The 14,934-nt window shown below is 36.5% G+C and overlaps 1 protein-coding gene across 1 annotated transcript in view; it reads left to right on the plus strand.

The window, feature by feature from the left end:
- Positions 1 to 14,934, plus strand: part of trhde.2 (thyrotropin releasing hormone degrading enzyme, tandem duplicate 2) — a 213,450-nt gene that overhangs the window by 181,555 nt on the left and 16,961 nt on the right. The window contains exons 13-15 of the mRNA XM_056455542.1: positions 6,521 to 6,668; positions 14,185 to 14,282; positions 14,489 to 14,596. Of these exons, the coding sequence (XP_056311517.1) occupies positions 6,521 to 6,668; positions 14,185 to 14,282; positions 14,489 to 14,596 (354 nt within the window). The remainder of the gene's footprint in view (positions 1 to 6,520; positions 6,669 to 14,184; positions 14,283 to 14,488; positions 14,597 to 14,934) is intronic.

The following is a 14,934-nucleotide window of genomic DNA, read 5'->3' on the forward strand; positions in this document are numbered from 1 at the left end:
CTTCTACAAACATTTGTGACAGAATGGGTAGCTCTCAGAAGCTTACTGAACTCAACTGTGGTGTTGCTTGAATGCTTGAATTTTAAAAACTGCTAAATATTCTACAGTCAACACTTATTGGTATTATAATAAAGTAATTAATCATGCTTCTCTGTCTGGCAATCTGATAGATAGGTCTATGTTTGGTGTTTGCCAGGAGAATGGTTCTTGCTTGACTGTATTGTGTAAAGTGTAAAGTTTGTTTGAGAGAGGATTATGGTGGTGTTGTTGTTTTTTTATTATTATTATTATTCTTGGCTTGCCATTTCTTAGTTTTTATGCTTTATCATACAAAGACATTTTTGACAATTACATACTCTCAACTTTGTAGGAACAGTTATCAGATTCCCCTGTCAGAGTGCAAATTATTATATGCATTTGTTTATATTGCATATATTTTTCACCAAGAAGGTTCATACATATTCCAAAGTCAGATTCTGCTAAGATTAGGGCCTGACGAAGATGTGTGTGTATCTTGGGAGTTTTGTGATGTGGTCATATGTTGATTGGTCAGTTTGACTGTTTGACAGTATGTGGGCTCACATGGTCAAGGAAGAGACAAAACTGAATTGTAAACTTTGCTCTTTCTCTTTTCCTACTCTGCTCTTTCCTGCTCTGGAGCCTTTTTTCACTGGCTACTTCTATCTGGCTCTCTCTTTGGCTCTTACTCTCTGCTCAACTCTCTCTCTCTCTCGGGTAACTTTAATTACACTTAAGCTGGGTACAATTAATATCATGTTTTATAATTTATACGGTTATTCATTCATTTTCATTTGGCTTAGTTCCTTATTTATCAGGGGTCACCACAGCAGAATGAACCGCCAACTATGCCAGTATATACTTTACGCAGCGGATGCCGTTCCAGCTGCAACCCAGGATTGGGAAACACCCATACAATCTCACATTCACACACACACACTCATACTCCACAGCCAATTTTGTTTATCCAATTCACTTACAGTGCATGTCTGGACTGTGGGGGAAACCGGAGTGACCCACGCCAACATGAGGAGAACATGATTTATACAGTTATTTTGTAACTAATTCAGTTTAACCATAGCAAATTGTTGTTATTAAATCATTTCATTTTCTAGTATTTGTGAATTACTTTTGACTTAACATAAACATTTGATTGCTCCATATTGCAATACAATATAATCACATAATAGCAACACCATTTTTCCATTTTTTATATAAGATTGCAAAAGGATGGTTTGACTAGTAATGTACAGTTTTTCACCATCATACTGATAACTTTTTAGTCATTCGGCAAAACTACAGTTTAAATCGCTGTGGTTAAAACCAATCCTTAAACCCCTTTCCTTGTCTTACATGACATGAATCCATTAAAGTTCATGTACTGTATCTGTGAAGACAGATGTGCCTGTATATATATATATATATATATATATATATATATATATATATATATATATATATATATATATATATATATATATATATATATATATATATATATATGTATATATATATATATATATATATAGTTGAGGTCAGAATTATTAGCACCGCTTTTAATTTTTAAATATTTCCCAAATGATGTTTAACACAGCAAGGAAATTTACATAGTATATCTGATAATATTTTTTCTTCTGGAGAAAGTCTTATTTGTTTTATTTCAGCTAGAATAAAAGCATACAATAACTTGCCTAATTACTCTAACCTGCCTAGTTAACCTAATTAACCTAGTTAAGCCTTTAAATGTCACGTTAAGCAAGTTAAGCAATGTTAAATGTATAGAAGTGTCTTAAAAATATCTAGTAAAATATTTTTTACTGTCATAACAAAGATTAAATAAAGCAGTTATTTGATATGAGTTATTAAAACTATTATGTTTAGAAATGTGTTGAATTAATCTTCTCTCCGTTAAACAGAAATTGGGGGAAAAAAATAAAAAAGGGGGGCTAATAATTCTGACTTCAACTATTTAAATGTGGAACATATTTAACATGGAAGTTATTCGGATAAAAAATACTTATACTGTATTTTTACTATATATTATATTTGTACATTAAATGACAGTTAATATTACTTTCTACAACAAAACCATGTGTAATTCAATGTATTAAGTTACATTGAATAATTGAAATAATGTGTATGGGTTAAAGGGATATCTCATCCAAAATTTTAAATATACTGAATATGAAGATGAATAGCATGGTTTATGACATTACTAACACACAAACCTTTTGACAATTTGAAGTAAATCTCTTCTCAGTTACACAATAATATTTTACTTTGCTAGATATTCTAAATTCAGTACATTTGATTCAACACGTGAGTATTGAGATGTTGAAATTTGTTTTAAATTCTTCACAGTCTCAAATATTTCTTACTAATGTTAATGCAAATCGGTTTCTCTAGAAATGTTAAAAACCTCCTAGGGTAGCAGTGGGTGTCTGTGAGTAACTGTGATTAATGTCCCAATTAAATGTGTGTTGGGTGAATCTGTCCCCGGGAATTTAATGAGTGCGTTTCCAAGTCTGATCACTTCCTTTTTTTTTCTTGACCTCTGATACAGAGCATTTATGTGCCCTGCATGGAATTATAAGAAATGAAGATTAATTTCAGGCATTATGAGTCAGAGGAAGGCCTTTAACAGGAAGACCACAGCACAAGTGGAACATAAATATGAGCTAAACTAGATTTAGCATTTTAGTAGTGTGCTTAGGTGTGCAAATCTGATTGCTGTACATACACAGTGTCTGGTGTGACCACAGTCCACCACTGTCCCTCTGTACTAAACACAAAAAGCAGACATTTCACATCAATTTTTACTTCATTTCAATGACTGTGCAAAAACCTCACTCCCCAGGTGTCAAAAAGCTAGAGGCGGTGGTCATACATTTAGTACCTCTGTTAGTGCATCTACCAAAGAGATTCTGTCATTAATCACTCACCCTCAGTCATTCCAAACCAGTTAGACTTTTCATCTTTGAAACACAAATTAAGATATTTGTGATAAAATCCAAGAGTTCTCTGACCCATAGTCAGCAAGGGGTCAACTGTTCATATATTGAAATTTTGAGAACACCTTCATGACTTTATTTGACAATTTCATCTCTTCAATGTCAGTAAATGTCTGACGTGTATATTCTTGTTTGAATAAATTTTGCTGGGCAAAAAAGCAAGATGCCTAGTGTAATAGAGATCAGCCAGTATAAGCAAATACAAACATTCTACATACTGTACTTCAAGATGCACTCTACTGACTAACCCATAAAAGTTATGGTCTTAAGAGTCCTTGTCAGTGCATACAATCTCAGGTTTGAATCCCATTTGAAGCAGTGCAAGCATAGATAGTAGGGTTACATTGGTGTTTTAAACTGGATAAGAATGAGTTTAAAGGGACAGATTGAACTTAAAGCCAGGCAGTAGAAGCTGTTTGAGTAAACACCACTCAACTTACCTCAAGAGATGCCCTACCAACTGATGTTAGAAGCAGCTAGAAGAAGTTAGAAGCAGCACCAAGACGATCTCAAAGTACTAGTTGCAACGAAAACTGACTTTCCTGTCACCGCGCGCTGGCTGTGTCTAGTACCACCAAAAAGCTCAGCATAAATACACCGGACAGCTTAACTGAGAATGTTCGTTCAGCACCTGCATGAGATGATGTAAAGCAGTGGTCCCCAACCTTTTTATCACCATGGACCGGTCAACGCTTGACAATTTTTAAAACAGCCCAGGTGGTGTGTGTATGTAGATTGCTAGCTTCTTTATTTTGGTCTTGTGTCAAGATATAAATGGTAGGAATTAAGCCAAAGGAAGGTTGTATTACTCTTATTTTTATCCACGATGTTACTTTTTCCCAGAATTCACTGCCCAGGGCATCTGACATCGTCACACACAGGGCATGCGTTAGGGCTTCCCCTACCGTAATACACCTAAAACACGCACTACCGTAAAGCTCGTCAACGGCAGGGAATAGTTTTCTTTTGTTAACTGCAGGGAAAGAGTTAAACGAAATAATTTATTGATTTGATGCACATCATAATACCAGCCATACATGTAAAGCACAAATAATGTCCTTCAGTTCGATCACGTCCAGCGGACGTCACTCTTGAACCAATCTCATCTCCACCTGTTTGTTCCAGTTTGCTTCAACTTTCTTTTGCAGTCTGAAGCATGTCAAACACACAAAACGGCCAATTTGCACTATAAGATGCCTATATCTCATCTTTGCATTGACTTCACATGTAAATCACTCGCGCTCCATCTGCGTCTGCTTGTGAGGGCGTAGGTGAGACTTTACTTTTCGAGAGGCACTGAAATATATCAAGTGAGCTGCATATACCACGTCTATAAGTTATGTAAAACTATTCATTGCAAACTGAAATAAATATTATTTGATTATATGGTTTAGAATTTGATGTTTTATGAAATTATTATTATTTTAACGATTATTTAGCTTTTAATTAAGAATTTAGCAGGATCGCAGAAATTTGCGACTATTTGTTGATTTTGCGTTAAGATTCAGTGATCACAATTTTAAATTGCATACAAAATGTAAAGCTGATTGGTCAGTTCTGATCATGTGACTCGCGGTGTGTAACTGGGTGGTGCACCTGGAAGGTACGAGCACGTCAAGTTGAATTTGCGCATGGAAAGATGCAATATGTGAACAACCGCTGTCTTTTGCGATCTCCAGCAGTTGAGTTTTCCAGCAATCTTCAGTTTCTTGGACAGACATGCTGGATTCACCTGATTTGGTGACAAATGGGTTGCAGATACATTCCTTGGCAGTTCTTGTGCCCTTCACTGGGCCTTTTCCCCTTCACAAAGAAACTTTCCAAAGGCGTCTGTTTTTTGCTCATTTTGATAGCTTGTGTAAAATGTTGGCGCTCGAGTGAACAAAATAATATTTTTTTTTCAAAATAAAATATATTTCTAAATAAAAGACCGTTCAGACTCAGATAATAAATAAAACGGAAATAATGAAAGATTTCTTGTGTGGCATGGTACCAATTGATCGACAGAGTGCTACCGGTTCATGACCCGGGGGTTGGGGACCACTGATTTACGATATCTTTCTTTTCCTGCAGATGGCACTAGTCTGTTTTGTCAGAGCTAGCGCTACACGTATACATTTATACAGCATTTTCACAGTACTTCTCACTCACCACAAAGGGATTCACTTGTGAAAATATGTCTGATAATCCATATCATTTGCAAATATGTAAGATATGCAAAGAAATGGCAGCCTTTTTTGTGTTCCCTCTTGACCTGTGTTGGTCACTTAGTTTTGTCATTTTACTTGTCATTTTAGTTCTTGGGGTGGCATGGTGGCGCAGTGGGTACCACTGTTGCCTCACAGCAAGAAGGTGGTTCGAGCCCCGGCTGGATCAGTTGGCATTTCTGTGGAGTTTGCATGTTCTCCCTGTGTTCACATGGGTTTCCCCAACAAGTCCAAAGTCATGCGCAATAGGTGAATTGGGTAAGCTAAATTGTCCGTAGTGTATGTGTGCATGTCCTGGTTCTCCAAGTCAGGGGTTGAGCGTTGGGCTGATGCACAATTTGAATTTACGAAACACCAACATGCAGCTAAATATCAACTTCAATATAAACGGCCCTGGGAGTAAGTAACTAAGTTGTTGTTCTTGTGCATCAATTTGTAGCAGAACAGCCAATCAGATTGCCTTCCCATGCCAGAGTAACTGTTTTAATCCTGCATTGATATGTGTAAATATTTAGTCAATGGAGTTGGACTGATAAAAATGTATAACTTTAACTTGGTGTACATTTTTTTGGATGAAATGGTCTGCCGAATGCATAAATGTAAATCTGAAACTTCCCTAAGAATGTATTTGAAGTATTTGTGATGCATATAACTTCTTTCCATCCTGTGTTAGGTCTCCAGAATGCTACAGTATGTGGTTGCTAAAGTGTTCCAATTCAGAGCCTTAGCCAAAAAAATAAAAAACCCTAAGCATTCTCTTTCAAGAATCTTGGAAAATCTTGTCTCTCTTGCGTTTGTGCTCTGAGGATATTGGCCACATTCACTTTTTCAGCTCTCGTGGGAAAGTTGTGGGAGTTTCTAAAAAGACTGAAGGGGAAAGTCGGAAAGAAACGTGGAATGAAAATAAATGAAGAAGGCACCGATGTGTGCCCTAGAAACACGGTCTCATTTGACTACAGCCCAAGGTCCTGCTGTAACACATCTGGGATTTGATGCGCTACTCTAAATGACAGTGAATGTGTGCCGTTAATGCTCATGTCTGTATTTTAGAAGAGAGCTTATGTTTTATGGATTTATGCAAATTGAACATGACTGTAGCCATACAGGAGAAGCTGTTTTTTTTTGGGATTCTTTCAGCACATTATGTCTCCCCACGCAAAGCACAATGCCTGGCAGTTATTCCAAATGAATAATGATGAACAAATGAACTGTTTGTAATCAAATGTTAACAATGTGCCAACCAAAGAGGTAATATGAGTAAAAATGTGTCTTTCTTTCCTCCAGAGCTGCATATTTGCCACAAAACATCCCCCTGCAGATGATCTCCTATTTGTCTCATGAGACTGAGTTCCTGCCCTGGCACGCTGCTAGTCGAGCACTTTACCAGCTGGACAAACTCCTGGACCGCACTTTAGACCACAGCCTGTTCAGCGTGAGTCTGACCTCACATCAGTTTGATAAATGTTGTGTTTAACTGATATCAAGCATCATGACTTGATTGACTTGACTCACAACAAGACAGACAAAACAAACTTCCTCTGATCATCATCAAAAATCAATGAATCCAAGAACTGAAAACTGTCATCCAAAACTGATCATCCAGTCCACAATGTTTCCAAACACAATGGCAATTTAAAAAAAATAAATAAATAATCTACCATTAGCTGTGTTTTAAGGTGTATTCAAACTAGGTAAGGTTGCCTTGAATCGAGCCAGGAAACAATTCTGCACCCTGCCCCACCATACTGCACTCACACTGTACTTTGCTTTCAAAGTATGAAGATGTATGCATCATTACAATACAATTCTTAGGGGAAAACATGCAGAGAACTGCTCTCGTTTAGTGCTATGGAGTACATTGCTGTAATTAAACTGTGGTGTATTATTTTAAATCATTTGGGATGCAGTGACACGCAGCCAAATAGATTGCTGAACAGATCCACCACTCGTCACAAATTTTTAACACATCATGCTGCACATATTAACATATTTGTAATATTGAAGCTGAAGTGCAGTGAAGAGTATATATCTTTGATAAACACGACAATTCACATTCGTTTACATGTTAAGAATGTGTTATAAATCCATTTGGAATGGTTAAAATGACTTCAAATCTAAGATTTCATGTTCACCCCCAATCAAACCAAGAGTGCTCACACTTGTCAAACGAACTGGCATTTGGGGGTCAAACACCCTCACATAGTTCAGATAGCCTAGTGGGAATACACCCTTATATGTCAGGATATTGTACTATCACACTACTCAAACTATTTCTGCTGTTATGCCAATATTTTTGCATCTTAGATCATCCATAGTTGTGAGATCTGTCCTGCATCCTCCAAGACTTAAACAGCATCCCACGTTTAAATTTTAGATGCATATTTTTGGCCAATATCACTATTAAAAGTATACTAAATATGAACAAAAACTAATGTTGATTTTTAAATATCCATTAATCCTTCAGTCATGTTCTAGCTATAATGGTGAAAAAAGGCCAAACATTGTATTCAGAGAAAGTTTGTTTCTTGTTTTTTTCCCCCTGCTAATAATGCTCAATGTATTAAAAAATATCACACCAGCATGGACTTCTAGATATATTCTTTACAAAATCTTTCTCTTCACAAGATCTTTATTAGAGCTGCCAGATCAAGTTACAGTGATTTAGCTAAAATGCAGGTACCTGTACTAGTTTGCTATATTCAGATTTAACAGGCTGAATAGTTCCTGTAAGGTATCACTTGACTCTAACCTCATCAAACTTAGTGCCCGTAACAAATTACAAGCTCAGTACAGTGTGTGCAGTACACAAGTTGATTTTAAGAATTTATGTCAATCAATATTTACATGAGTCATGGTGTCCCACATTTTTCTGCAAAAATCTGCTGTCCTGTAACAATAAAAAATAAATGCTAGTGAAATGGGTTTTAGGATCAGTATGTTACTCTTAAAGTCTCCGTAAAATCAAAATAAAGTTTTTTAGATGCTAGTATCAGTATAATAGTCTCAAGGATTCCTAAAATCTAGTGTGCTCCAAAACAGTGACAAAATTCATATTAGTAATATATAAACATTCAAAGCTTGCAGTCAGTCACGTCCGCCTAAATGGATTAACATATTTGTTTTGATGTCACTCTTCAAATCTTCAGACCAATCAAATTTTCTCTAGTATTTGACATATCCTGCCCCCTTTTGTTATGTTAGTGGCTATATTTGTCCCAGTGACTTCTAATAGAACACCATGTTTTGATTGCAAATCCATGACAGCATATAATCATGCATTCTTAAATGTTGGTGTTTTTTTTCCTGTTGGGAAGAGGCAAATTTTGAAACTTTTACTGTTGATTATCAGTTGGCACTATTAACCCTTCAGATAGGCCTGTGGCAAAAAGTTCCTGCTTTTTTGTAAATGGAGTTCTATGGAGTAAAACAACAAATGTGCATGCATAAATATAGTTAAAATTGTCATTATAATGGAAGTCAATGGGGCAAAAACAGCCACTAACATAATGAAAGGGTAGTAAAGTTGCCCAGAGTGTATTAAGTTTTTTAAAATTTCAAGGCATTTTCCCAAGTTGTGTCAAAATTAGATTTGTCACCAAAAATCATTCCATTTGCTGAAAATCAGAAAAGGTTGTTGCCAAATTAAGACTCAAAATCACCTCAGAGTGGATGAAAACATCCACAACAGCATGCAAACTTATTAACCACTCTCCCTGGCAGAGCTGTGATAAAAACAAAATGCTATTATCTGTATTTTTTTTTAAAAGGGGAAGAAGCTACACTACATCCCGTTGAAATATGCTGTGTGTATAATCACTGACTTATCAACGACAAGCTCCAAACACGCAAAACACAATGCACACACATGTAAAAGTCAGTATATGTGTATGTATTCAACTAGGAGATTCAAAACTAAACCTATTAGACATAATTACAGTTTTTAAAGGTAACATTTATTTTGATGGTCCATTTGAGTATTAGTAGACTTAATATCTGTTGATCTGCTTCTTCAACAGACATTTAACTGACTATAAGAAACTTTGCAAGTACATGTCAACTTACACTAACCCTAACCCCAACCTAACAGTCTATTTATAATCGACTGAGAATTAGTTGACATGTAGATGCATTGTAACTTAAATTCAACGGACCATCAAAAAAAAGTGTGACCTTTTTATATGCTTAATAGTTTTATATAGGGGGAAAAGCAATTTGGACAATGTAAATACGGTCCCTTTGTGGTGAATGAAGTCTAATTTCATGTTAATATTTTATGAAACACTGCAGCACATAGTTACATGATCCGCTTCAACCAAGAGATAGATGGCATCACAGACCCATGCCATATGTGCAAATCGGCAAGGACCAAAAAACATATTGGACCCATCTGAGTGAAACAGAATGTCACATTTTAAAGAAGAGAAACGATCAGACAGTCTCAGCATGACTATTATAAATTGTGGCTGTCATGAGTCAGATATGCTTTAATTCAATTACTCTGACTGACAGAGCTGTGATATAAATTAAATCAGTTTCAGTTGAAATTATGTCAAACATTAAACAAAACTTTGATTTTTAGAGGAGCAAAAAAGTATACTTTAAAGTATGTACAGTACTACCTGACAAAAGTCTTGTCATCGATCCTAGTTGTAAGAGCAACAAATAATAACTTGACTTCTAGACGATCAGTTGGAAAAGTGGCAGAAGGCAGATTTTTCCGATGAATCATCTGTTGAACTGCATCCCTATTGGAACACCTATTGGAACACCCGCATGAACCCAAGATTCTCATAGAAATAAGTCAAGGTTGGTGAAGGAAAAATCATGGTTTGGGGTTACATTCAGTACAGGGGCATGCAAAAGATCTGCAGAATGGATGGCAACATCAACACCCTGAGGTATCTAGACATTTGTGCTGCCCATTACATTACAAACCACAGGAGAGGGCAAATTCTTTAGCAGAATAGCGCTCCTCATACTTCAGCCTCCACATAAAAGTTCCTTAAATCAAAGACGGTTGAGGTGTTCCAGGATTGGTCAGCCCAGTCACCAGACATGAAAATTATTAAGCATGTCTGGGGTAAAATGAAGGAGGAGGTATTGAAGATGAATGCAAAGTATCTTGATAAACTGTGGGAGTCCTGCAAGAACGATTTCTTTGCCATTCCAGATGACTTTATTAATAAGTTATTTGAGTCATTGGAGAGATGTATGGATGCAGCTGTCCAAGCTCATGGGAGTCATACACAATATTAATTCTTCTTCCACTGCACCATGACTTTATATTATATACTGTACATTATTTCTGTTAAGTGACAAGACTTTTGTCTAAGCAAAGTTAGACATTACTATCCTAATTAACTAATTAAAAAACAAGGCATGATCATATTTTATTTTGGTAAAATAAGCATAATCTCGAGGTCTTTGCCTTTCATGATAGCCACTTCTGATACCAAATGATCAACTAGAAGTCAAATTATTATTTCTAAACCTTAGATAGGCGACAAGACTTTCATCAGGTGTATAGTTTAACATGATTTCAGAGTCTTTCTGTGTTTTTGTGGCTTCTATCCTACCTGTCCATTTGCTTTCAAACTCATCACTTTGTTATTCAGAACATCATTCACACAACTACCCACAATCCTTTGGTGTGCATGAGTCATTTCTTCCCCTATTCTGCAATGGATGAGCCTTTAGTGTCCACAGTGAGTGTGTGATGCATTTAAACGTGTCTCTGTAGCTCTTCTTACCACATTGACTGTGATATGCAGCAGATGTTTTGGATGGAATTCAAGACAGGAAACAGCTGGAGCAGTTTAGTCAGGTGTCTTATAATCATGTGACCACGTTTCAATCCGAACCTGTGTCTTGGCCAGTGTATTTCAGCCTTTTTACAAACAGGGTCATCATTCATCAAATCTGAGACAAAACAATGACACATCACTCAATTGCTGCAGTAACAGCTTGACAAACACTCATAATCAGCTCAACCATCACTACAATATTAAAAAAACAATGTCCTCTGCCTGCTTTTGTAAGAGTGTGTTAAGAATTGAATTGCTGCATAGCAGGCTCTAATTGTGATCATTCAGTGGTCTCAGTAAGAGGGCATGAAGGAGAGCAGTCATGCTAAATTAGCCATGACATTACCTGCTGCGACATTTCCCTTCACCATATGGAGAGTCAAACAGAGACACAAGCACACACTTGTTTCACTATAACAGACATTTCATTGATTTCATTGATTATTCTATCAGGTTAGTAATAAAAAATCAGCAAAATGTGTCTTTCTGTACCTCCATCAGCAAATTATATTTTAATTAGAAAATATAAATAAGTATCGAGACAACAACCTACACTACATCCCAATACAGGATTTTGAGGCAGATTTAAACTTGATTAGCAAATTAACAAGCGCGTGCCTAGCAATCTTTATGTGCAAACTACTCAACAACACATCAAAGAGCCTCACTGACATGAATACAAATATCTAGTTCTGGTGCAATGGTACAGATTGCTCATGGATCGGTTGGTATCATTGTTTTATGGCCACAGTTACAGTACGGTTTTGTTTATGATATGTTCAGTAAACAAAATAGCACAATGTCAAATAAAAATAAAGAAAAATATATCTACTGTACAAGCAGAAGCACTGATATATACAATATAGTAAAGATACTAATAACATAATCTGCTTTCCAATTTTTCAGGTATCCAAAAGATATTGTTAAGACAATCCACAAATCAAGCAAACTTTCTCCTACAGGCTACACAATTTCTGGAGAGTTTATGTTCTAAGGCATTACCAAAACTGATTGAATACTTGTCAAGTTGGGTGCCTTGGGGATGAATGTTTAAATAACAGAAACCTAAATTAAATAAATGTAAACATGGATAGCGATATACAGTAGGTGTGTCCCAAATCGCATACTTATGCACTATTCTACGCCATTTTGTAGTTTAAATAGTGAACGAAGTGCGTTCACACTGAAAACTCTAAAAAGAATAAGTGCACTTTAATTACACAGATGATGCACTCATTCAACCATTCAAACTCATTCAACCATTCAACCATTAAAATGAAGTGTGTAATGATAAACGCTTTGCTTAAGTAGCGGAAGGGGTGGGGTATTTATTTTGGATTGTGAAAGCAAAATTCTCCAACAAAAGTGATTATGTCACCTCCCGATGGTGAACGTGGTTATACTCATGACAGATATTATTTGGTACTTTCATGATTTATTTCACTAATTTGGCAACCATCAAATGTCATCTGAGAAACGGTTTGAATTTCCGCTTGGTAAAAACCCATTAGTGTTCCATTTGGGATGACACTACAATCATAGTTGAGTGTGTAAGTGCATAAGTACATAGTGCATAAGTGCATAGTGTGCCATTTCAGACACAGCTAGTGTGTGCTTCTGGTCCCAAACACATTTTCACACTGTTAAAACGTGAGTAAAAATGGCATGAATGACTGAACACCTGACTGAACACGGACTGAACAATGTTCACAAATAGTGACTAGTGTTCACGGTGTGTGTTTAGTTCTCAGTGTTGTGTTTGTGCAGTTGGTTAGGTATGCAGTGTAAAGATTCTTGGTTGCAGATTAGACGAGTTAGATTCTTTATAAAACAGATGGCAAGAACAACATGTGGATGAAGAATAATACAGCTCAATTATTATGATTATTTTATTATTTTATCGAGAACTGTTGCACCTCTAATTAAAAGCAAATCTTTTCAAACTTTAGCCCTCTCTGACTAAATATCTTCTCGCGGAGAGCCATGTTCCACTCTCAGCTCATGGACATACATTCAAACATGCACAGAGACAGAAAGTCATAAAAGGCAGAGGAAAATAAAAAATGGATTTTTACATTTAAATGCAAAACTGAAAAAACGCAATTTACATATGCATATTGAGCCATAAGGTTCTGTATATTATAATAATTCATAATATTATACTGAATTGTGGCATCCCTAATATCTAGCATGCCAAATATCTGGACTGGTATGCTGACTTGACTTTACATGCTCATCAGGTGCAACAGAAATGTCTGTGATTGGCTAAAATGATCATGGATTCATGTTCCCCACTGAGCAGGACAGTTTGAAAGCCACGTCGATAAGAGAACATCATGATTTTGCCATGTACGATGCGATCCTGGATTAACATCTATGTTGATTCTGGAACATCATTTTTGTTCAAAAATGCAATCCATACCTATTCCCTACCCCTAAACCCAACCATAACTGTAAATTATTCCCAAAATCACAGGGGAATAATAGTTGGATAACAATCATGTAGAAGTGCACAAACTTAACCTAAAATTAACATAAACGGTAAACATATCCCTTAATTCTGATTGGCTGAGTGGAATGTTGATCCAGGATCAACACAGATGTTGATCTAGGAACATGTCCAACATGGTGAATACAGGTTGGCGGTCTATAAGCCGAACCATGCACATACAGTACATGAGTGATCTGCTGATGGATCAGCTGATTGGTACACATTTCATATGTTCTAGTGAACGCTTTCAAATCTATAACCAACTACTGCTGAGCACTGGTTGACTGCCTTTCTGATGACTGGTATTCCATGATAGCACCCCTAATGTCACTCATGACTATAAACATAATTATGCCGATATATATGCTTTTTTTAACTAGTGAGATCTGGCTAACTACTCTGTTTTCAACAAATTTCATTACATTAGTGAGTGAGGACATCTCTGAATTATGAGGATTTTTTGGTTGAAAATAGTATAACCTGTGCACACACACAAACGTGCACACATATGGTTTAGAACAACTCATCTGTGTTTTAACTGCAGTTTCTGTAAGTCAAATCTTGTCTAACTATTTGGTCAGACAGACTGATTTGCTTTAATTCGTACCGTGTTTAATGATTTGCTTTGTGTTGCTTTTTGTTTCATTCCTCAGGATTATGTTCTAAGACAGGTGGAACCAAAGTATCACAAGCTCGGCTGGCCAGCCACTTCCCCTGACGGCTCCTTCATGCATTCAGCTTATCAGACCGAGTAAGTCTTGCATTTCATCTTTCTTGAATTATCTATAGTCTTTATAAACGTTTATGTAGTTGAAGTAAAGACACTGCAAAGTGTAAGCCATACATTTTCCACCTCAAAGAGAGGGAATGACCTCAACAGAGGTGTATTTAAATTTTAATTTCCCCCTTCCTGCTCCTGTACTTTCCTGCTGGTTTCCGGCCCTCTTTCCTCCTCAGAGAGCTGCAGAGAGAGGTGATCATGCTGGCCTGCAGTTTTGGAAACAAACACTGTCACCGCCAGGCTGTTTCTCTCATTTCAGACTGGATTTCCAGCAACAAGAACAGGTGAGCAAATATACAGCATAGCTTATATTCAAGCTCAGTGATTCTGCTCACTGTAGTTACAAAATTAATTTAGCAAGCAAATTTGTTACAGACTTGAAAGTTACTGTATTAGACTGATTCCTGCTTGGTCTAATCACAAAAAAAAGGTTGGTTACTGTTTAGTATGTTCAACCCTCCAAACATTCATACTGTAAGATCTCTATGCCAGGTGTCCATGGCAACACGCATTTGTTCATCTACTGTAATTTGTTTTCCCTGCTGCCCACAGCAATGTTCACATGCATGTACTGTATGCTATTTCACACTGGCAAAAACCCCAGGCCACCGGCAGGGACTAA

Source organism: Danio aesculapii, chromosome 4 (assembly GCF_903798145.1).
Source record: "Danio aesculapii chromosome 4, fDanAes4.1, whole genome shotgun sequence".
Lineage (NCBI taxonomy): Eukaryota > Metazoa > Chordata > Actinopteri > Cypriniformes > Danionidae > Danio > Danio aesculapii.